This window comes from Musca vetustissima, unplaced genomic scaffold, assembly GCF_032173495.1.
Source record: "Musca vetustissima isolate MV318-11 ecotype Yass unplaced genomic scaffold, APGP_CSIRO_Mvet_v1 utg2123, whole genome shotgun sequence".
Classification (NCBI taxonomy): Eukaryota; Metazoa; Arthropoda; class Insecta; order Diptera; family Muscidae; genus Musca; species Musca vetustissima.
Window position 1 is genome coordinate 2970 of NW_026874054.1, and position 26029 is coordinate 28998.

Sequence of the window (26029 nt, forward strand, 5' to 3'; positions counted from 1 at the left end):
AGTAATAAATTCAAAATGCGGTTACAATTAATTCTAGCCATTACTGTGGCAGTGCTGGGCACAGCTGTTGCCAGTAATTTGGCAGGATATGAAGGGTAAGTTGAGTTCCTTAGTTGAATGTGGATAATTACCAGGCTGTTCATGTTTCCATATATTACCACATTAACATTTTGAAATGTTGATCATGAAAAATAGATCTCAAGCAACAACGTCTATGACTAAAAATCGAATTTGTCTATAAATAAAAAATAGAGAATTTGTTATGAAATTAATTTAATTTATATTATTGCAGTTTTTGAAAAAAAAACGCCCTGCTTGATTTTCACTGTAATATGGTATTTTGGATTCATATTCCTACCAGAATTATTAATATACGTCCCCTTTTTGGGGGTAGCTCTCATATAACCCGTTTTGTATATAAAAATAGTTAGGGGGACCTCGGTTCTCGGTTTCAGAAAATTTAATTTTGTTGAATTCAAGAAGTGGCGGGTAAGAGAGGCGTGGGAATGATAGTTAAAACCAGTAAGGAAAGTAGTAAAGTCGGTCTGGGCCGACTATATGATACCTTTCACCACTTTGGGTATATTTTACACATGTATCCTAACAGACGACGCGTTTTGTTAAAGATCTATATCTGAAGCGATTTCAGGGAACTTGCCAGAGACTAATTTATATAACATCAGTACGTTGTGTCCATCGGCCTAGCTATGGATCTTTTCACGAAGCTTAGCAACATCATTCTACACTTAATTCAGTACCCTATACCAAAATTCGTGCAAATCGAAAGATATATAGGGTCTTTGGTGCGCCAATTTTTTCACAGTAAATTTATGTTTGCAACAGCGAATTTTTCCATTTTGTACTACCGGGCTCCCCCCGAAATGAAATCCTGTGTACGTTGCTGATGGGAGCTATAACTAAATCTGAACCGATTTTCCTGAAACTTGGCAGACATCATTCTCGATCTTATTCATAACTCTGTGCCAAATTTTGTGCACATCAAAAGATTTCCAGGGACTTTATTGCACTATTTACATTAAATCGGACTAAAATATATATGGGAGCTATATCTAAATCTGAACCGATTTTTCCCATTTTCAATAGGGTTCGTCCTTGGGCCGAATAAGTGACCTATACCAAAGTTCATCCATTTCGGACCATAAATGCGACCTGTACTTTGTTTACAATTTAACATGGACGGACAGACGGACGGACATGCATAAATCGACTCAGAAAGTGATTCTATGCATATTCTAAAAAGGAGCAATGGGTCTATCTCGATTCCTTTTGCCTGTTACAAACATATGCACAAAGACATAATACCCCGTACCACAGTGTAGTGAAGGGTATAAATAGTTAATAGTTAAGGGTATAAATAGTGGCCTCGGTTCTCGGTTTCAGAAAATTTAATCTTGTTGAATTCATGAATGTCCCTTCAAAATTTCAAGAGAAAATCTCAATAACTCTTGAAGTTATAACCGATTTATTAGGTCATCATCAAACTTCAAACGCGTTTTTTTGTCGAAGTAGGATGTTTACGAATAGCGGGCGCGATTACTCAAAAATGTATAATCCTACTCCTTCCAATTTTTAGAAAGTTTTCTTGTACATTCATATATGTCGTATGAATTAGGATAAATGTAATCGGCCAAGATCTTTCCTATTTTCTAATTTGATATGTGTTCAAAAAATAGGGAATTTTCCAAAAATCAAACTTAAAAGGTCCTCCATTTTGTTACTTTTTGTGCGATGTACTCTTTCAAATGCCGTTGGAATTCTTGGATTGGTACGTTCGGAAATCATGACCGCTGTCGAAAAAGGCCTTTTTGTTATCATATTTTATTTATTTTATCCTAATCCGATTCTTTCCGATTTTATAAATGTAATCGGCCAAGATCTTTAGAACCACTTTGGTAAGAAAATAAATTACCAGGGGCGGTAATTTTATATTGGGGCAATGTGAAAATATGGACATATATTGAAAATCTTCTGCAATGATGAGAGAGAGAGAATCTCTAAAAACCGGGAATGCAATGGTGAAAATGGAGTAGTCGCAATGTATATGCAAAATTTGAATTAAATATTTTGAATTCTGCCGTTATTTCAGCAGACAATTGGATATGGGATTTGATTCTGATCCTGCTTGTATACTGTATCAGGTGTTTGTTAAATATTTCAAGGTGTGCATAATAGAATTACAAATTTAATATAAACACCGCATACTGGTGGAGGGTGTGGCTTATTAAATTGAAAGAATTCTGTTTTCTTAAATCTATATGTTCTGTAGACAGACTAATTCTCTTTGGCTGTCCTTCATACTTAATACACATAATTTGTGGCTCCAATTAATTAAAGCATTTCATAAAAACCCTGCTGTTGTACAGATTAGTTTCCTAAGTAATTCCCCGAAATTATGTTTATAGATTTTGCCATAAATGTGTTATATTCAAATCTGTTGGTATATTGTGATGAGAGATACACAAATTATCTAAATATTCCATTTCAAAACTTGAAAATCTACTTTTAATAAACAAAAACTTGTTTCCAAATTATTTTCAATGTTGCCAAGTAGAAATTGTCCATAAAATTCTAATAAAGTATTAGTTCTCAAGAACATTAAAAAAAAATCTATTAAAATCAAAAATTTGCAAAACAATAGGTACGATTTTTTAGGTCATCTCACACAAAGGATATAATAATGTTATTATAGCAGACATACTGTCTGCCATAAACTGCTATTCAAATGTTAAATAGGTGTATTATTGTAGTAAAATGTGGTAGTTGATTTTAGACAATCATTTTGGGATTTTAATGTGTTTATTTCTGAAGAAGACTAGACGACGAATTAAATAATCTCAAACACATTTTTATATATATTTAAAATATGTACATAATTAAAAAATCTATAATTTTATTTGAATTTAATAGGTTTGGGACTTGTTCTAGACACAGGAAGGCTATAAGCTGTTCAGATTTCTTGTTTGAGTTTGGGTTTAATACTAAATGCCAGCTAAAATTAAAAATTATAAATTCGACAAAGAATATAGAAGACAAGAATCAAAATACATTATACTAAAAATTAGCAGAATAATACTGTGATAACTTGCGGCTATTTTCTACCGAACTGTTATTAACACCGTCCGCCAATATTTTCACATTGCAATATTTGTACAAAAGTTCGGTCCACTTTTTCTGGTACATCTACTTAGAAACGCTCGAGGTTTTAATATGAGGCTATCTCATGTTAGATCTCTGATTTTTTTTTATTTTATGAGAAAACTAATATGGATTCGATTAGGATCTTCCACGTACCGAAAATGGGCTAAAGAGTAATATATCAAACCATTGACCTATTTTAAAAATATTCTGAATTTTTCACCCACGATCAGTTAATGCTGCTAATGTATGTGCAAAAATCACAAATCTCAAATATTGACTATCGTATTTTATCCTAATCAAAAAAAAAAAAAAAAAAAAAAAAAAAACAGTAAGGAAAGCAGTAAAGTCAGACGGGACCGACTATATGATACCCTTCACCACTTTGGGTATATTCAACAGATGGAATCCTAACAGACGTCGCATTTTTGAAGGACCATTAACATGAAATTAAACAAGTCATTCTGCAACCTATACTAAATTTTGGTCAGATATAAAGTTGCTTCTTACAATGGGACAAAATTATGCGAATAAATTTAAACCAAAATATCGAAATCTACACCGATTTCATCGAAACTTGTCCCATGTTATTTTACACTTATTTCAGTACGTTTTGTGCATTCGGCCACATTTTGAATTCTTCATTTACTTATAAATCCAAATTTCGTGCAAATCGAAGGATATATAGGGACTTTGGTGCACCATTTACATCAAATCGTACGAAAATATATGTGGGAGCTATATCTAAATCTGAACCGATTTTCGAGAAACTTAGCACACATCTTTTTAGACTTAATTCAGTACGCTATGCCAAATTTCGTGCAAATCGAATGATTTTCAGAGACTTTGGTGCACCATTTACCTAAAAATTTATCTAAATCTGAACTGATTTTTACGAAATTTAACACACATATTTCAAGACATATTTCAGAACTCTAGGACAAATATCGAAGAATATATAGGGACTTTGGTGCATCACATCATTCTAGACTTAATACAATACGCTATGCCGAAATTCGTGCAAATAGAATGATTTTCAGGGACTTTGGTGCATCATTTACCTAAAATCGGGCGAAACTATATATGGGAGCTATATCTAAATCTGAACCGATTTTCACGAAACTTAGCACACATCATTCTAGACCTAATTGAGTAGGCTATACCAAATTTCGTGCAAATCGAAAGGTATATAGGGACTTTGGTACACCATTTATCTAAAATCGGGCGAAACTATATATGGGAGCTATATCTAAATCTGAACCGATTTTCACGAAACTTAGCACACATCATTCTAGACCTAATTGAGTAGGCTATACCAAATTTCGTGCAAATCGAAAGGTATATAGGGACTTTGGTACACCATTTACCTAAAATCGGGCGAAACTATATATAGGAGCTATATCTAAATCTGAACCGATTTTCACGAAACTTAGCACAAGCCATTCTAGACCTATTTCAGTAGGCTATACCAAATTTCGTGCAAATCGAAAGACATATAGCGACTTTGGTACCCCATTTACCTAAAATCGGACGAAAATATATATGGGAGCTATATCTAAATCTGGACCGATTTTTCCCAATTTCAATAGGGTCAAACAAATGAGCTGTGCCAAATTTCATCCAATTCGGATCATAAATGCGACCTGTACGTTGTTTACAATTTAACATGGACAGACGGACAGACGGACGGATGGACGGACATGCATAAATCGACTCAGAAAGTGATTCTATGCATATTCTCAAAAAACCATGGGTCTATCTCGATTATTTTTGCCTGTTACAAACATATGCACAAAGACATAATACCCTGTACCACAGTGTGGTGAAGGGTATAAAATATATATATATACATACATAATGTGGTCTCCGACAATTATTTGGAGGTGTTTCAAACTCGGTATTAAATAATCGATATTTTAGTTTTCATAATTAACTAAAATTGTTGGATTTATGGATTTTTATGGGTCACTAAAATGATAATTTCAACCTTTTAAATCCAATTAAAACGCCTGAAATCATTAATCACAGATCAAGCCATCAAAAAAAAAAAAAAAAAAAAACAAAAAAAAAAAATCACAATTATCTTATCTTACAATCCGTCGTTGATAATTAAATAATATATGTACGTATTCATTTGTCACCAAAGTAACTGATGAACACTTTACATTATCTTGTTGTCAAAGTTGTTATTCCATCTCTGCCGTGCAATAAATAATTAAAGAGCAATTCATCATCGTCATCGCCATCAATACAATAATGATTGTAATAATAAAAACGAAGTAAAAAAACGTGTATAAAAACGTAAATATTTGTTCAATTAAGTTTTTCTTGTTAATTATATTTAAATTATAGCCCACAATAAGTAGGGACACAGAAACGACTGCATAAACTTACATATAAACATGTGTATGTACGTTTAAGCTTGCTCACACTCATTAAAAGATTGCCTTAAAACATTAAATGTTCAATGTTTAAAATGTTTAATCTATTGATATCTTGATGAGGCTGTGGCATAATTATGGCCAACTGAGCGATAAGCAGTTGCTGAGGAAATTAACCCTTTCAGTGTTTTTGTCGAATATATTCGACATTTAAAAGTACTCCCTTTTTTTGGCAATTTTTCGGTTATCCTATGTACCGCTACTATTGATGTTTTTGCTTAAAGATAGACGAAACTGGCCGAGGATTAAAATGGCAATTGCAATTTTTCTAAACTATGTTCTTTTATATGATTTTAAATACAAAATTTTAGATTTTTTATTCCGACAAAATTTTTTGTTGACACTGAAAGGGTTAAGCAGAGGTCAATAATTTGAAGTCATTTGTTTAACACTGGTTACCATTTTACGATGATGTAAATCATTTTATTATATAAGGTATTATGGGGCAATAGGCTATTTTAAATAAAATAAATCAGGACGTTGATATTCTTTAATAACTGCAAAATGCAATCGAATAATTAGAAAACCATTGTCCTTTCTAGAAAACCCTAGTTTTATGTCATGCCAAAAGTGTCTGCTAATGAACAAATTATCCTACACGTTAGTATGGAGGGTATATTAATTATACCCTTCACCACACTGTGGTATAGGGTATTATGTCTTTGTGCATATGTTTGTAACAGGCAAAATGAAACGAGATAGACCCATAGCTCCCTTTGGGAATATGCATAGAATCACTTTCTGAGTCGATTTATGCATGTCCGTCCGTCCATCTGTTGGTGTTAAATTGTAAACAAAGTACACGTCGCATTTATAATCCGATTTGGATGAAATTTGGCACAGCTCATTTGATTGGCCCATGGACGAACCCTATTGAAATTGGAAAAAGATGTAGATATAGGTCCCATATATATTTTCGTTCGATTTAAGGTAAATTTTGCACCAAAGACCCTATATATATGTCGATTTGCACGAAATTTAGTATAACGTACTGAATTGAGCCTAGAATGATGTCTGCCAAGTTTCGTGAAAATCGGTCCATATTTAGATATAGCTCCCATATATATTTTCGTCCGATTTAAGGTAAATTGTGCACCAAAGTCCCTATATATCTTTCGATTTGCACGAAATTTGGCATAACGTACTCAATTGAGCCTAGAGTGATGCATGCCAAGTTTCGAGAAAATCGGTCCAGATTTAGATATATATATAGGGGAGAGGGGGGCACCTTTGAACACTTTTTGCTTTCAAGCCTTATAATTTTTTTTTATTTTGTCATTTTTGGTTTCTTATAAATTTTAACTAATAGGTACATATGTAACCTTTAAAATGAATATACATATGACATACTATAAGCTTGATAAATATATTTTATTACTGTTTTAATGGACGAACTCAAAGTGTTCAAAACTGCCCCCCCAGGGGGGCACCTTTGAACAGGGGTTGGCATTTTCGAACGACATGGTTTTTTACAGTGTTTATGTTCAAATATGTATGTATTTTATTCATACATATCAGAAATGCATTAATTCATTAAAAAATATATAAAAAATGTTCAAAATTTAAAAAATTTAGATCCAAAATTATTAAAACATAAAATGACTTAAAAATACAAATTAATATGGTGAAAAATACAGTTAATTTCGTAATCTTATTAGCCCATTTGAAATTTTGAGAAATCGAAGCCAAAAGTTAAAAACTCATTTTTTTACTCGAGTTTAATGGGCATGTTCAAAGGTGCCCCACCCATGGCATTTTACATAAATTTAAAATAACTTTTTTTGTAATAAATATATATGAAAGAAATTACATTAGTTATGTTTGAAATGGTTGTTGGAATGCAAAAAATTTGTTTGACGAAAGAAAACTATCACAGAATTCTTCCTGCGCCCTTACAACCAAATGAATAAAATTTTACAATGACACTGAGAAAACATGGTCACCCATGAACAATTTTTCGACAACTGGAAAAGCAAGCCAAAGTGGTTTACGCATATAGAGAACAAGATTGTCATATACAAAAATGTGGTTGCGGGTCGGAAAAATATTAAACCAAGATTTTATGAGCGCTGTTCAAAGGTGCCCCACGTTCAAAGGTGCCCCCCTCTCCCCTACATATATATAGTTTCGTCCGATTTCATGTAAATGGTGCACCAAAGTCCCTATATATCTTTCGATTTGCATCAAACTTGGCATAACGTACTGAATTGAGCATAGAGTGATATCGGTCAAATTTCGTGAAAATCGGTCAAGGTTTAGATATAGCTCCCGTATATATTCGTCCGATTTAATGTAAATTTGGTCTAGAATGATGGGTGCCAAGTTTCGTGAAAATCGGTTGAAATTTAGATATAGCTCCCTTTTATTATAGATTGATTTTAAGTAATTGACGCACCAAGGAACCAATAGGCTGGTAGGAACAAAACCTACTAAAATTAGTATAACCTAACCTGTGGCAAGTTTCGTTGAAATCGCTTCATATTTGGATATAGCTTCCATATATATTAGCCCGATTTTAAGTAAATTGGGCATCAAACTCCTCATGTTAGTTAGAGTGACATCAAATTTTGCACAACGTACAAAATTGAGCATAGAATTGTTGCGTTTTCTAGAAGTACAGGCATAGTCCAACGGATGACCTATTTAGGTTTGAAGTCGATCTACATATTTTTTTTGTCCCATTGTAACAAACGAATGATATGTTTATGGATAGATCTAGGTAGATTCACATTTAGATAAATATCATCAGCTGTTTAATATACTCATAGTTGTGAAGGGTATCATATAGTCGGCCCCGTCCGACTTTCCTTACTGGTCTTATCATACGTTTCGTAACTCATCGAAATATTCATTTCCGATCCTATAAAGTAAATATATTATTGATCAGGGCAAAATTCTACGACGATCGAACCATGTCCGTCCGTCCGTCCGTCGGTTTGTTTTAATCACGATATCTTCTGAAGGAATTGAGATAGGGTGCTGAAATTTCGCATAGGTTTGTCTTTTGTCAAGTTTGAAGATGGGATATTTGGTATTTTTAGGGTTCTTGAGCGGATTTTTCGAATTCGCTGAAATTTAGTACATTGGGTTCTTGGTGGGTATTAAATGTCTCCACAACAAAATTATTTTCTGGTATCCCCCATATAACGGTACCTCCTAAATTTCAGTATTTTGGGCGTTTTGATCGTATTTTTCCACCGAATTGGCTTTAATTTAGTATTTTGAGTTCTTAATAGGTACCAAATTTCTCTACAATAAAATTATGAATATAGGTCCATTTGTTCGGATAGCCCTCATTTAAGGCTATCTACAATTTTCGGTATATTGGGATTATTGAGCGCGCTTTTCAACCAAATTCGCTGCAATTTGGCATTTTGTAGTCGTATATGGTAACAAATCTCTCTACCAAAAAGGAATAATATTCTACCCCTTTTTTGGGGTAGTCCCCATATAACACCCTTTGGTATATTAAAATAGTTATATTATTTATTCCGCGTTTTGGGTTTGGTTCTAAGACTCTGTTGTAATCTTTTCACCTGCGGAGGATATCGTAAGGTTCGATAATGAATTATAGGCCGCATTTAGGCCTAGCCCCTGTGTGGGAGGTACCAGAAGGAGTGGACCAATATTCCCCAACTTCGAATTTGAACTAAGTTTGGAATAAATAATAACATGGGAAAAGTTTGGATGAGATCAAAATTATCATACGTACATGTATGAATCAATAAAGACACATATTGTGATCAAGAATTTATAATCCTTATAGGGTCTCCGGTGAATATGTCGAGGTATATTCTTCACTCTAATGAAGGGTGCATAACCCATAAGACATTTTGATGTGGGTTATGCATATACAGTCAAACCCAACCACTGAACCAGTTACCCTGATTAGATACTTGATATCTGTCTTCTTTAGTATAACGTACTGAATTGAGCCTAGAATGATGTCTGCCAAGTTTCGTGAAAATCGGTCCATATTTAGATATAGCTCCCATATATAGTTTCGTCCGATTTAAGGTAAATTGTGCACCAAAGTCCCTATATATCTTTCGATTTGCACGAAATTTGGCATAACGTACTCAATTGAGCCTAGAGTGATGCATGCCAAGTTTCGAGAAAATCGGTCCAGATTTAGATATATATATAGGGGAGAGGGGGGCACCTTTGAACACTTTTTGCTTTCAAGCCTTATAATTTTTTTTTATTTTGTCATTTTTGGTTTCTTATAAATTTTAACTAATAGGTACATATGTAACCTTTAAAATGAATATACATATGACATACTATAAGCTTGATAAATATATTTTATTACTGTTTTAATGGACGAACTCAAAGTGTTCAAAACTGCCCCCCCAGGGGGGCACCTTTGAACAGGGGTTGGCATTTTCGAACGACATGGTTTTTTACAGTGTTTATGTTCAAATATGTATGTATTTTATTCATACATATCAGAAATGCATTAATTCATTAAAAAATATATAAAAAATGTTCAAAATTTAAAAAATTTAGATCCAAAATTATTAAAACATAAAATGACTTAAAAATACAAATTAATATGGTGAAAAATACAGTTAATTTCGTAATCTTATTAGCCCATTTGAAATTTTGAGAAATCGAAGCCAAAAGTTAAAAACTCATTTTTTTACTCGAGTTTAATGGGCATGTTCAAAGGTGCCCCACCCATGGCATTTTACATAAATTTAAAATAACTTTTTTTGTAATAAATATATATGAAAGAAATTACATTAGTTATGTTTGAAATGGTTGTTGGAATGCAAAAAATTTGTTTGACGAAAGAAAACTATCACAGAATTCTTCCTGCGCCCTTACAACCAAATGAATAAAATTTTACAATGACACTGAGAAAACATGGTCACCCATGAACAATTTTTCGACAACTGGAAAAGCAAGCCAAAGTGGTTTACGCATATAGAGAACAAGATTGTCATATACAAAAATGTGGTTGCGGGTCGGAAAAATATTAAACCAAGATTTTATGAGCGCTGTTCAAAGGTGCCCCACGTTCAAAGGTGCCCCCCTCTCCCCTACATATATATAGTTTCGTCCGATTTCATGTAAATGGTGCACCAAAGTCCCTATATATCTTTCGATTTGCATCAAACTTGGCATAACGTACTGAATTGAGCATAGAGTGATATCGGTCAAATTTCGTGAAAATCGGTCAAGGTTTAGATATAGCTCCCGTATATATTCGTCCGATTTAATGTAAATTTGGTCTAGAATGATGGGTGCCAAGTTTCGTGAAAATCGGTTGAAATTTAGATATAGCTCCCTTTTATTATAGATTGATTTTAAGTAATTGACGCACCAAGGAACCAATAGGCTGGTAGGAACAAAACCTACTAAAATTAGTATAACCTAACCTGTGGCAAGTTTCGTTGAAATCGCTTCATATTTGGATATAGCTTCCATATATATTAGCCCGATTTTAAGTAAATTGGGCATCAAACTCCTCATGTTAGTTAGAGTGACATCAAATTTTGCACAACGTACAAAATTGAGCATAGAATTGTTGCGTTTTCTAGAAGTACAGGCATAGTCCAACGGATGACCTATTTAGGTTTGAAGTCGATCTACATATTTTTTTTGTCCCATTGTAACAAACGAATGATATGTTTATGGATAGATCTAGGTAGATTCACATTTAGATAAATATCATCAGCTGTTTAATATACTCATAGTTGTGAAGGGTATCATATAGTCGGCCCCGTCCGACTTTCCTTACTGGTCTTATCATACGTTTCGTAACTCATCGAAATATTCATTTCCGATCCTATAAAGTAAATATATTATTGATCAGGGCAAAATTCTACGACGATCGAACCATGTCCGTCCGTCCGTCCGTCGGTTTGTTTTAATCACGATATCTTCTGAAGGAATTGAGATAGGGTGCTGAAATTTCGCATAGGTTTGTCTTTTGTCAAGTTTGAAGATGGGATATTTGGTATTTTTAGGGTTCTTGAGCGGATTTTTCGAATTCGCTGAAATTTAGTACATTGGGTTCTTGGTGGGTATTAAATGTCTCCACAACAAAATTATTTTCTGGTATCCCCCATATAACGGTACCTCCTAAATTTCAGTATTTTGGGCGTTTTGATCGTATTTTTCCACCGAATTGGCTTTAATTTAGTATTTTGAGTTCTTAATAGGTACCAAATTTCTCTACAATAAAATTATGAATATAGGTCCATTTGTTCGGATAGCCCTCATTTAAGGCTATCTACAATTTTCGGTATATTGGGATTATTGAGCGCGCTTTTCAACCAAATTCGCTGCAATTTGGCATTTTGTAGTCGTATATGGTAACAAATCTCTCTACCAAAAAGGAATAATATTCTACCCCTTTTTTGGGGTAGTCCCCATATAACACCCTTTGGTATATTAAAATAGTTATATTATTTATTCCGCGTTTTGGGTTTGGTTCTAAGACTCTGTTGTAATCTTTTCACCTGCGGAGGATATCGTAAGGTTCGATAATGAATTATAGGCCGCATTTAGGCCTAGCCCCTGTGTGGGAGGTACCAGAAGGAGTGGACCAATATTCCCCAACTTCGAATTTGAACTAAGTTTGGAATAAATAATAACATGGGAAAAGTTTGGATGAGATCAAAATTATCATACGTACATGTATGAATCAATAAAGACACATATTGTGATCAAGAATTTATAATCCTTATAGGGTCTCCGGTGAATATGTCGAGGTATATTCTTCACTCTAATGAAGGGTGCATAACCCATAAGACATTTTGATGTGGGTTATGCATATACAGTCAAACCCAACCACTGAACCAGTTACCCTGATTAGATACTTGATATCTGTCTTCTCTGTTTTATGTTTTGAGCAACATTGAATTATATCCACTTCGGACGGAAATGTCTGATAGGACCTGAATCTTACCGAAAACATGAACAAATTGTTTGCAATAGCTATTCTACTCTCTGATGACCATAAATATTTATCCGAAAAGACGTCGCCTTTTAAAAGGAATTTTGACATGAAATTCAACGAAGCTAATTTCATTTGGGCAAGTTTAGAGTCGTGTGCGCACAGCGGGGCAGATTTCTGTAAATCGATCTGAACCGATTTCAAGCAAAATTGCCAGAGATTAATTTATATTAACTTCAATACGTTGTGTCAATCGGCCTAGCTATGGATCTTTAGTGCACCATTAACTTAAAATCGGACGAAAATATATATAGGTACACCTTCTATATACATCATACCAGACTTAGATCAGTACGCTATACCAAATTTCGTGCAAATCGAAAGATATATAGGGATTTTGGTGCATCAATTACTTTAAATCGGACGAAAATATATATGGGAGCTATATCTAAATCTGAACCGATTTTCACGAAACTTTGCTTACATTATTCTAGGCTTAATTTAGTACGCTATACCAAAATTAGTGCAAATCAAAAGATTTGCAGGGACTTTGGTGCACCATTTACCTAAAATCGGGCGAAGCTATATATAAATCTGAACCGATTTTCACGAAACTTAGAACACATCATTCTAGACTTAATTTAGTACGCTATACCAAAATTCGTGCCAATCAAAAGATTTGCAGGGATTTTGGGTCACCATTTACCTAAAATCGGGTGAAACTATATATGGGAGCTATATCGATTTTCACGAAACTTAGCTCACGTCATTCTAGACTTAATTCAATACGCTATGCTAAAATTGGTGTAAATCAAATGATTTTCAGGGATTTTAGGTGAATGGTGCACCAACATTCACCTAAAATCGGGCGAAAATATATATGGGAGCTATATCTAAATCTGAACCGATTTTCACGAAACTTAGCACACATCATTCTAGACCGAATTTAGTAGGCTATACCAAATTTCGTGCAAATCGAAAGATATATAGGGACTTTGGTACACCATTTACGTAAAATCGGGCGAAACTAAATATGGGAGCTATATCTAAATCTGAACCGATTTTCACGAAACTTAGCACACATCTTTTTAGACCTAATTCAGTAGGATATACCAAATTTCGTGCAAATCGGAACATATATAGATACTTTGTTACACCATTTACCTTCAATCGGACGAATATATATGGGAGCTATATCTAAATCTGAACCGATTTTTCCCAATTTCAATAGAGTTCTTCCCTGTGCCAAATAATTGAGCTATGCCATATTTCATCCAAATCGGATTATAAATGCGACCTGTACTTTGTTTACAATTTAACATCAACAGACGGACGGACATGCATAAATCGACTCAGAAAGTGATTCTATGCAAGGGAACCATGTGTCTATCTCGTTTCCTTTTGCCTGTTACAAACATATGCACAAATACATAATACCCTGTACCACAGTGTGGTGAAGGGTATATAAAATATCAACACATTCATGGTTGTTCGATTTTCTTTCTCAAGTGTGATCTTTCAACTTTAAACTTCTTTAAATTGAAATAACAAATTCCATATTCATAACTTATGCAGCCAGTGTTCACTTTATTTCTATTAACACATATATCTTTATAATACATATACACATATGTAAACATCTTTATAAAAAATTCAAAATATCTGTTGATGTTAATCCATAGTTGACTTATTAATCAACTATAGTGTTTATTTAGCAATTCTAATGATTTATCAACACGTCAACGAAATAAATTTTAAATAAACTAGAAATCAATATCTTCCGCCTTTCCAAATGGCGGTGCTTCTTCATGAAATGTTTGAAAAGTAAAAAAACAAAACAAAACCCAAATGAAGGGTAAGGTCAGTGGATGAAAAACAAAAAATAACACACCTAACGTGAATATTATTTATTATAAAACATATTTGTTTTTTTTTGTTTTATAATAAAAACAAACCAACTAATAATATGCCATGACTACTGTCATTATGTGCAATATATATGGTGTTGGAATTTGGTTATAATAAAATTTCCATTTATTAAATCTATTTTTATATAAAAAAAACAATGAAGATGTTTAAAACAATGAAAACAGGTGGTGTTTTGTTGTTGGTTGGTTTATCTCTGTTGCTATTGTTGTGACTATGCTGCTGGTATGTGGTGTCACATCACGTGACTAATTTTTTTGTGTGTTGTTATTGTAGAAATGTTTAATTTACACTCAGAGAAAAATTGGAATTAATTTTAAGAAATTTGGATATAGCCTTCATAAACGGCACCGTCTCATTTTTGGGTTTTTCAAACCGAAGATGATGTAAGAAGCCGTGAAACATAGCTACTTAATAAAAACCCCTCTCCTTTTTAAACATTTCCTGTCCCATTTTCGACACATGGATTTTCTAAATTTAATGACTAAATTAGTCGTTTCGTTCTCTAGAGGACACAAGTTTTTTATGTAGACGTTTTAAATTTGGTTCCATATTTTGGTTCCCATATAATGTTTCCGACATATTTTAGGTATTTCAATGGTCCCGGCAGCATTTTCCAATGGTAGTGACTGTTGTAGAAATGGCTGTAATTATGAACAATGTTTAATCTAGGCCCATACTTTAACATAGTCCCCATATTATGCTACCGCCCATTTTAGGTATTTTATTTCAGGCGCATTTTGCAACGGAAGAGGCTGAATTGGCATTTTTGTGGTCCTGGATATCTAATCGAAAATCTATAATATGTCATTCCGATTTCTTGTTGGGTACACACTTTTTTGCAGAAAATTTTCAATGTAGGTCCGTATTTTGACATAGTCCACATATTAAAGTCCCGTACCATTTTACGTATTAAGGGGGGGGGGTGGGGGTGGAACACTTGAAGTGACATTGCGGGTGCTTGGTTGGTAAACTAATTACGGGGGAAACACATTTGAGAATTCTGGCATGACCGGTTAGGTTGGCTTTGTTTGAAATGTCAATTTAAAAAAGAATATTAGACCCAACTTGATTTTGATTGCCGTTCTCCTTTATCCTTTTACAATAAAAACCAGCAAGGTAAGTTTAAAAGTCGAACGGGGCTATATGATAGTCTTCAGTACTTTGGGTACATACAAGAGAATATCATGTAGATATAATAGGCATATCATCTTTGGAGATCTATTGAAATGGAATCGGACGAAATTAACTGTGTGAATGTTTTAAAAATGCTAAGTCTTATACCCCACACAACTATGTTGTCAGGATATTATAGCTTTGTGTGGCCCCAAGACCTTTAGTAAATCATTATACAGTTATGGACGAAATTTTTGCCTGTAAATCCGGTTCTAAATCAACATATTGAGGAAGAAGGCATCTCAATTCCCACAAAACGTCTCCTACATCAATAGGGCACCTAATTTAGTACTCTGTGCAAAATTGTTCCTTAAATGACAAATATTGGGAGTTTGGTGCAACATTTACATCTGATAAGATGAAATAGATATGGGAGCTATATCTAAATCTGCACAGATTTAGACAAAACTTTACGTGAGTCAAAATTAAAAAAAAAAAAAAAATCGGACGAAGCTATATATGGGAGCTAAGTCTAAATCTGAACAGATTAAAAAAAAACTTGGCATGCATCAATCTGAACTTAATTCAGTACGCTGTGCAAACTTTTGTCTCAATCGTACAAAACTTTGTAGTTTGGTGCACCGTTTCACAAAAGTACATGGACGGACGGACGGAGTGGTGAAGGGTATAAAAACAACATAACATGCCAAGCCTGAAGTCCTCTTATGTATTTCCCCCTTTAAAGTACATATTTAGGTCCTTCTTCTTTATGCCCTTCACCACACTGTGGTACAGGGTATTATGTCTTTGTGCATATGTTTGTAACAGGCAAAAGGAAACGAGTTAGACACATGGTTCCTTTTGAGAAAATGCATAGAATCACTTTCTGAGTCGATTTATACATGTCCGTCCGTCTGTCTGTCCATGTTAAATTGTAAACAAAGTACAGGTCGCATTTATTATCCGAATTGGACGAAATATGGCATACGTAACTTATTTGCCCCAAGGACGAACCCTATTGAAATTGGGAAAAATCGGTTCAGATTTAGATATAGCGCCCATATATATTTTCGTCCGATTTAAAGTAAATGGTGTACCGAAGTCCCTAAATATCTTTCGATTTGCACAAGATTTGGCACAACGTACTGAATTGAGCCTAGAATGATGTGTGTTAAGTTTAAAGCTCCCATATATATTTTCTTCCGATTTAAGTTAAATGGTACAACAATGTCCTTAAATATCTTTCGATTTGCATGAAATAGAATGATATGTGTTAAGTTTCGTGAAAATCGGTTTCGATTTAGATATAGCTCCCATATATATTTTCGTCCGATTTTAGGTAAATGGTGCACCAGAGTCCCTATATATCTTTCGATTTGCACGAAATTTGGCACAGCATAATGAATTTGGTCTAGAATGATGTGTGTTAAGTTTCCTGAATATCGGTTTAGATCTAGATGTAGCTTCCATATATATTTTCGTCCGATTTAAGGAAAATAGTGTACCAAAGTCCCTATATATATTTCGATTTCCACGAAATTTGGTACAGCGTACTGAATAAAGTCTACAATGATGTGTGTTAAGTTTCGTGAAAATCGGCTAATATTTAGATATAGCTCCAATATATATTTTCGTCCGATTTTAGGTAAATAGTGCACCAGAGAACCTATATATCTTTCGTAATGAACTTAGTATAACCTATAAGTTAGATATAAATGCTGCACCGAATTCCCCAGGTGGGTCCGATTGGCACAAAATTTTGCACAACTTATAGAAGTTATTATGAGATAACGTGTGGCAAGTTTTGTTGAAATTAGTTCAGATTTAGATATAGTTCCTAAATATAGATTCGTCAGATTTTAAGTAAAATGTGCACCAAAGACCCAATGGTATATAGCTAATATAACCTAGCATGTGGAAAGTTTTATTGAAATCGGTTCAAATATGGATAGGGCTACCATATTTCTTCAAAATGTGGCCAATATTCTGTGACAAGTTTCGATGAAATCGGCTTAGATTTCGATATAGCTTTTATAAATATTTTCGTCCTATTTTAAGTAAATGGTGCACCAAACTCCTCATGTTTATCAGATATGTATCCAAATACTCAACGGGTATCCGACTGATATATGCTTTAAATTGATTTACATAATTTTGTCCCATTGTAAGAAGCAACTCTATATCTGACCAAATGAAAAATGTAGTATAGGTTGCAAAATGGCATGTTTATGGATTCAATTTCATTTTACTGGACCTTCAAAAATGCGACATCTGTTAAGATTCATATACCCAAAGTGATGAAGAGTATTATATAGTCGGCCCCGTCCGACTTTACTACTTTTATTACTGGTTTTATTAATTATTTATTTCTTAAGTACTGTAGAACCTATCTATGGAAGACTTATATTAATGTCTTTTACCAAATGCCCTTATTTTGTAGTTTATACTCAAATTTATGTGGAAATATTTCACAATTGTTTTAAGTTACTTTACGTCATTATAATTACCTTAAAAAAAAAATACCTGCCACTAATCGATTGTCCCATGTGTTCGATATATTTATGTGTATACATACAACTGTGAAGTTAATTTTGCATTTTATTGATTAATGTTTATTTAAAAGTGTTACAAAGATTTATAATTTGTTTCATTGTGTGTGTATGTGTGTTTTTGGGCTTTCAAACAAAATATCATTAACATACAATTTAACAAACGAAACAACAACAAGAATACCAATAAAAAATATGTTAATAATAATTATAGGTAAAACCGCCTCGCGTCCATCGATGGCAGCGAATGACCGAAAACAACCACAAACAAATGTGAATGATAAACAAATAAATTATTTTTTGTTGTGGTCGGTTGTTGAGTGACTTTGTTAAAATGTGAATGTGTGTGTATTTCGGTCTAGTCAATCTCAGTTATTGGTTTGGTCATCATCATCACCACTGCAAACAAACAACGTTTTGCTAATACATATGTATGGATAATAATGACGGGCTATGAAGATGTTGACCATAAAATAGTATTAAACGTTATTTCGTTTTGTTTTTTTGTATAGATGCTCCGTATCATTTTTGTTTACACCACCATAAACAATGGCATTTAAATGGCAGTTAAGTTATACGATTTGATACTATAATAATTTTGTTTGATATTCACGATTTATTTGAATCTTCACATAATTCCGGTCTGATTAGGAATTTTGAGATAAATAAAATATAGGTTTTTATTGCTATTGTTGGTGGAGGCATTGACGTTCTATTGACAATTTCCAAGCAAAGGTTAAAAAAGTGTTAATCAATGGATGGACAAATTAAATATGTCATTGTGTAAAATAATATAAAGCGTAATGTGATGTTAATTTATTTTAAGAGGTATATTCTTTATCATGCTCAATATCAAGTTTTCATTGGTCTTCATTGAGAATTTCAAGGTTTCATTCTTGCCATTACAATAATTAAATGTAGATTTTTGCACAAAAAATAAATAGAAATAAGTGCGAAATACATTCAAGTCGACCGGGCCGAACTTTTTATACCCTTCGCATTGAGGTGGTTATGGTACAACATAGACATTATAAACCAGTAAAGAAAGTAGTAAAGTCGGACGGGGCTGACTATATGATACCCTTCACCACTATGGGTATATTAAACGAATGCATCCTAACAGAAGGGCCATTAACATGAAATTTGATGAATTAAAATATGTCACCTTTATCTAAATGTGAATCGACTTAGATCAATCCATAAACATGCCATTCGTTTGTTACAGTGGCACAAAATTATGTAAATCGGTTTAAAGCAAATATCAAAAATATCAAAATGCTCATTTTTGTGCAGGGTTGCCCATATTCGACGGACCCATGTTTATACCCTTCACCACACTGTGGTACAGGGTATTATGTCTTTCTGCATATGTTTGTAACAGGCAAAAGGAAACGAGATAGACACATGGTTCCTTTTGAGAATATGCATAGAATCACTTTCTAAGTCGATTTATGCATGCCCGTCTGTCCGTCTTTCTGTCTGTGCATGTTAAATTGTAAACAAAGTACAGGTCGCATTTATGATCCGAATTGGATGAAATTTGGCATAGATCACTTATTCGGCCCAAGGACGAACCCTATTGAAATTGGGAAAAATCGGTTCAGATGTAGATATAGCTTCCATATATATATTTAACCGATTTAATGTAAACGGTCCCTATATATCTTTCGATTTGCACGAAATTTGGTACAGCCTAATCATTTGGGTCTAGAATTATGTCTGCCAAGTTTCGTGAAAATCGGTCCAGATTTAGATATAGCTCCCATATATAGTTTCGTCCGATTTCATGTAAATGGTGCACCAAAGTCCCTATATATCCTTCGATTTGCACGAAATTTGGCATAACGTACTGAATTGAGCCTAGAGTGATGTCTGCCAAGTTTTGTAAAAATCGGTCCAGATTTAGATATAGCTCCCATATATAGTTTCGTCCGATTTCATGTAAATGGTGCCCAAAGTCCCTACATATCTTTCGATTTGCACGAAATTTGGCATAACGTACTGAAATGAGCCTAGAGTGATGTCTGCCAAGTTTAGAGAAAATCGGTCCAGATTTAGATATAGCTTCCATATTGTTATGCGACTTGTGTGCGGTGGAGCGCCGTCTTGTTGAAACCAGAACTGCCTCATACGCTTTCGACGAATAATTGGCATCACAAAATTGGTCATCAGGTCGCGATAACGCTCCTGATTGATGGTAACAGCATGACCATTTTCATTTTGGAAAAAACGGCCCAATGACCGTTTTCGCACTAACGCCGCACCAAACTGTGACTTTTTCGTCATGAAGAGACACTTCTTGAATCTCCTGAGGATTTTCAGTGGCGTAAAAATGGCAATTTTGCTTATTTACGGTCCAATTCAATGTGAAATGGGCTTCATCGGACATGATAATTTTGTTCCAAAATTGCTCGTCATCTTCCGCCATTTCGATGACTCTTTGGGCCCATTCCAATCGACGAGGCTTATCCACAGGCAACATTCTTTGCGTCAATTGAATTTTGTACTGGAACAAATGCAAATCAATGCGAATAATCCTTTGTAAAGTGGACCAAACCATGTCCAACTGGGGACCTCTCAACACTGGCTCGTACGGCAGCGATATTCTCGGCTGATCGCCTTGGTCGACTTTTATATGGCCTCTTCGGATTAGAAAGAGCCTTACCAGTCGAAAATTTTTCGTATAAACGCTTAATGGTGTTCTTAGAAGGCGCACTTCTCACATTTTTAATGTTTTAAAAGCACGTTGAGTTTTCACAATTGACTTCTTCTGTTGAATGTATATTTCAACTATTTCAGAGCGCTCGCGTGGCGTGTATTGGTTCATGGTAAAAATCTGCTTGGACTTGGACGCTTCAAACGCGGTATGTCATTAACCGATGTGGGTCCGTCGAATATGGGCAACCTTGTACGTTGTACAAAATTTCATGTCAATATTACAAACATGAGGAGTTTGGTGCACCACTTACTTAAAATCGGACGAAAATAGATATGGTAGCTATATCCAAATATCAAACGATTTCGGGAGATATATTGGAACTATGCCATACCATTTACCTTAAATCGGGCGAAACTATATATGGGAGCTATATCTAAATCTGAAACGATTTTCACGAAACTTAGCACACGTCATTCTAGATTTAATTCGTGCAAATCAAATGATTTTCAGGGACTTTGGTGCACCATTTACCTTAAATCGGGCGAAACTATATATGGGAGTTATATTTATATGTGAACCGATTTTCAATAGGGTTCGTCCTTAGGCCAAATAAGTGAGCTGTGCCAAATTTCATCCAAATCGGATCATAAATGCGACCTGTACTTTGTACACAAAAATACATGGACAGATGGACGGACGGATAGACGGACATGCGTAAATCGATTCAGAAAGTGATTCTATGCATATTCTCAAAAGGAACCATGGGTCTATCTCGATTCCTTTTGCCTGTTACAAACATATGCACAAAGACATAATACCTTGTACCACAGTGTGGTGCTCAGATATTTTTTAATCCTCTGAGAAAATCGAATACGAAATTCCAGTCCTTTGAAAAATGAGGATCAAATCTTCAAAATATGGTGAAATTTTGAAAAATGGACCTACATTGTAAATAGTTTGGCAGGTAATTTTGTTTACTTACTGACTAAAATAAATACCAATTTATAGAAGTCATGGGTTGGAAATAATGGTGCAGGACCATTATAAGTACATAGCATAGGGTGTTTTAACCCAGTTTTTACCCATCAAGAAACCGAAATGCCAAATGGCACCTAATTTTGTTGGAAAAGTGTCTAGGCTATTAAAAGGCATTAGAAGGGATTTGTTAAATCTGGAACTATATTGAAAGTTTTCTAATGAAAAATGTTACCAACGAATAACTTGGATCGACAAATTATAGCCATTTCTGTTGGAAAATGCGGCTAAAACCTTCAACATGTCAAGGTATATTTATAATGGGCCTATGCCAAAATCTAAACTTATAGTGAACAATATCTGCAAATAATTTGTTTATCCCCAATGTATACGTATTGTCATATTCTAGACATTTCGTTGGGATGCAACGCAACAAAAACGGGTACGGGGCCGACCATACGATACCCTACACAACTCCCACGGAACTCTAACTTTCTTCGGATGTTTTTTCCGAGCCTAGGTAATATTTCGAGATATTTGCACCCTCTTACCCGATTTGAGGTCAACAGCACCTCTTCCTTACACCGACATACTTTCCGAATATTACAAATATTCAGTATAGCGTTTCTAATTACTTTGATGTGATGTTCAGCTTATAATTGTGGCCTATAGATGAAAAAACACAAACATTTTAGTTTTTGGTCCATTTTATGCCAAAATTATTATCTGATCATCACTGGAACCTCATGGAACATTTCAAAGCGATCCGTGCTATATTTCTGCCCCTTAGTGTTTATTAAATAATATCTGAGTACGTAAGTACCTGTAAATATTTATGTATAACTCCCACATCGGTGTACATACGACAATATAATTGGTATCAATCACTCTTTTTGGATGTACTATCAACTTCTCGGCTCTATGTCCTTCAAGAGTAAATATATACGCTATAGAATACAAATTTTGTCACAGAAGTCAGGGTCTATTTGACCCGCTAAATATTAACCGATCTTTATCAAAACATGCATGCTTATTCTCTGCATGCTTATTCTCTGGTCATGCAAAAAATCGGGGTGTTTGGGCCATAATTGCGGCGTCTAGAGCGATCAGAAAAACCGGCAAAAATAAAGTTATTGGTCCATTTCATACCCTAAATATTAACCGATCTTTTCCACAATAGGGGTCTTCATTGGCCAGAACCCATACTACATGTAAAATTTCGTGAAGATTGGCCCATAACTGTGGCCTGTATTGTGTATACAAATTATAATGGACGGACGGACACACATGTCTAGATCGACTCAGCTAGTCGAGATATGATAGGTTTACCTAAAGGTGGGTCTAGGACTAATATTTCGCGGCGTTAGAAACTTGTGGAACTGCACAAAGCTATAATACCCTGACAACATAGTTGTGTTGGGTATAATAATACTGAATCTAAAATGGAACCTTATAGGTCAAAATATGGACCTTTATTGATAATTTTTTGTAAATGTAGATGTAGATTATATCATAAAACATGGACTTCATTGAACTTGAAATGTCAGTTTACAATTATTGAAGTATTTATATAAAATTGGGTGGGACCTTTAAGAAAGTGCTAGTCAAATTAAGAACCTACATACATGAACATTTTCTACGAATGCTTTGTTCCCCGATAAAATATTCGGAATTTAAAAAAATTTAATATAAATAATTATTATTTTTTCTTCTCTTTTCCAGCTACAACAAATATACCGTCTTCCACGATAAAGATAATGCCTTCCAGTATATGGTCGATCTGCAATCTCAAGATGTTGATTTGGATTTCTGGTTGCTATCACGTAATATGTCTATTGTATCGGTTAGTCCAGTTATGATACCGATTTTCGAAGAACGTCTCAATGAATTGGGTGTTACATATCAAGCAGTACCCCTTATGGAAGTGATGAGATCATTCAATGAAACTTTGAGCAGCTGTGAGGGTAGTGATTGTGAACACAGTCGTACAAGGAGACAAGCACGTGGTTTCTTCAGTCATTTTCCCAGATATCCAGAGGTGAGAAGTTTGTATAGAAATTTTAATAGATTGACTACTATAAAGAGAATAATGAACTATGAGGTAAACCACAAAATGGAGTGCTGCAGGTCTTTCTGCAGCACTCCTATTTGTGCGCTTTTATATATCTCTTAAAATAGTAATATGTCTCTTAAAAACCTTTTGTCAATATTATTTTGCTGGGAGACCTTGAAAATGTTTTTCAACGGCCTACCTATAGCCATGTCAGTCGTTCTTTCCGTATATTGAAATCGCTATAGGGCTCACAATATTAATATTAATCGGTCCATATAGACAGACCACATATATGGAATACCTGCTATCACTCTTTTGTATTCTATAGGTAGTGAGCATTCTGCAGATCTACATAGAATTTATCTTAACGGCTTTCTATATCCTAACTGTATTTTCATTAGTTGTAGAAGTCATATTATGCATATAGGCCTTCTAAATAAAATAAAATTTTGACCTTCTATTAGCCGTATATAGGTATGATATCACCTATTGCTTTCATAAATATAAAAATTCATGACTTCTGCACCATATCGATCCTTTTGAAATTGAAGAATTTATTTCGGTGTTCTTTACATGAAAAAAATCTATCAGGTTTCTATACATAACACATTTCGGTTGTTTATTTATAAAAGAAATCCTATCAGTATATTAGGGATAGAAGATCGCCGATCAGACTTATGTGGATGAAAGAACTCCTTTTAGTTTTCTATAGTTCGAAAATAGTATCTAGAATACCCAATTTCTGATGCATATATTTCTCCCATCGGTTCTACATATTGTAGACCACCTATAAGTATTCTATAACTAGAGTATTTCCGGTCTTCTATAGTTAGTTTTAGGCATATATATTCTATAGATCACTGATAGTCTGACGACTTTTTTAGTAGACTTTTCTTTGTGGGAGGACCTTTCATAGCTCTGCTATCATTGCATTGGCTTCTTCTATGCCACCTATAGCTATAGTACTATTGTTCTCTAATTTCCCACATTCTCTGCCTCTTACAGATTTTAGCTTTTATGAACGGTTTGGCATCACGCTACCCTCAATTTTGTCGTTATGAATCTTTGGGTCGCTCATCGGAGGGACGTCACTTGGCTGCCTTGTCAATTTCCCTAAATAGCCGTACACGTCCACGTCGTGTTGCCTATATTCAAGCTGGTGTTCATGGTCGTGAATGGATCACCCCAATGTCAGTGCTTTACTTTGCCAATGAATTGCTATCGAATATTCGTGCCTTCCAAAAGGTACTCAACGATGTCGAAGTATATTTGCTGCCATTGGCCAATCCGGATGGTTATGAGTACACATTTACAACAGTAAGTTTCCGTAAGAAAGAAATATTGTGACACATGTTTTTAATATTTTCTCGTTTCCCATTTAGGATCGTTTCTGGCGTAAAAACAGACATCGTTATCCTGGTCGTTCATGTGTTGGTGTTGATATTAATCGTAATTTTGCCAATAATTGGAATCTTCGTGGTGCCAGTCAAAATGTAATTGAAATGGACAAAAATGAATATCAAACAGAACTAACCTTTTGGTGTTTTCTTTTTCATTCCAGCTTTGCTCTGAAGTCTTTTCGGGAACATCACCTGCCTCTGAACCGGAAACATCGGCAATAACCCGTTACTTGGAATACAATCGTCATCGTGTCAAGTTGAGTTTGGATGTCCATTCGTTTGGCAAATTTATTTTCTATCCTTACGGCTATTCCAGGTAAGTCCATTTCATTTCATTTTGTTGGATGGAAACTGGCAATTAAAGTATGATTTCCTGTCTTACAGAAATGCCAATGCCCCCACCCGTAACTTCTTACATCAGGTGGCATTGCGTGCCGGCAGTCAGATAGCCAAATATCGTGGTACCGTTTACACGGTCGGTACATCGGCCAACATTTTGTATGAAGCTGCCGGTGGTCTTGATGATTTTGCCTACGGCAATTTGGGCATCCCCATGTCGTTTACCCTCGAATTGCCGGGTGAAAATTTCCAAGTGGCCTCCAGTGACATCATCCACATATGCAAAGAGACTTTTGCTGGTTTTGTTGAATTTATTCGTCATGTTAGTTTGTTTTAATTACCTCGACGTTTTTCTATTTGTGAAATTAGTCGATGAACTTTTAAAGTCATCGGAGTACATTATTTTAGGGTTAGAATATAGAACAAATCTCTATATATTTATATAACGCTATTATTGCAAATCTTTTTAAAGATAACAACAATTTATACTCATAGTTTTTTGTTAGAA

The 26029-nt window shown here is 34.4% G+C and overlaps 1 protein-coding gene across 1 annotated transcript; it reads left to right on the forward strand.

The window, feature by feature from the left end:
- LOC133330572 (carboxypeptidase B-like) lies at positions 1 to 25858 on the forward strand. Its single transcript, XM_061539013.1, has 6 exons — positions 1 to 95; positions 23452 to 23767; positions 24788 to 25099; positions 25165 to 25275; positions 25344 to 25498; positions 25567 to 25858. The coding sequence occupies exons 1-6, from the start codon at positions 16 to 18 to the stop codon at positions 25856 to 25858; spliced, it is 1266 nt and encodes a 421-aa protein (XP_061394997.1). The 5' UTR covers positions 1 to 15.
- The last annotated feature ends 171 nt before the right edge of the window (positions 25859 to 26029 follow it).

Bases quoted from the DNA above. Each gene is read 5' to 3' on its own strand.
- LOC133330572 (XM_061539013.1), top strand. From the start codon at position 16: ATGCGGTTACAATTAATTCTAGCCATTACTGTGGCAGTGCTGGGCACA. The intron at 23,768-24,787 runs GTGAGAAGTTTG...TGCCTCTTACAG, and splicing joins ATTTTCCCAGATATCCAGAG to ATTTTAGCTTTTATGAACGG. The intron at 25,100-25,164 runs GTAAGTTTCCGT...TTTCCCATTTAG, and splicing joins ATGAGTACACATTTACAACA to GATCGTTTCTGGCGTAAAAA.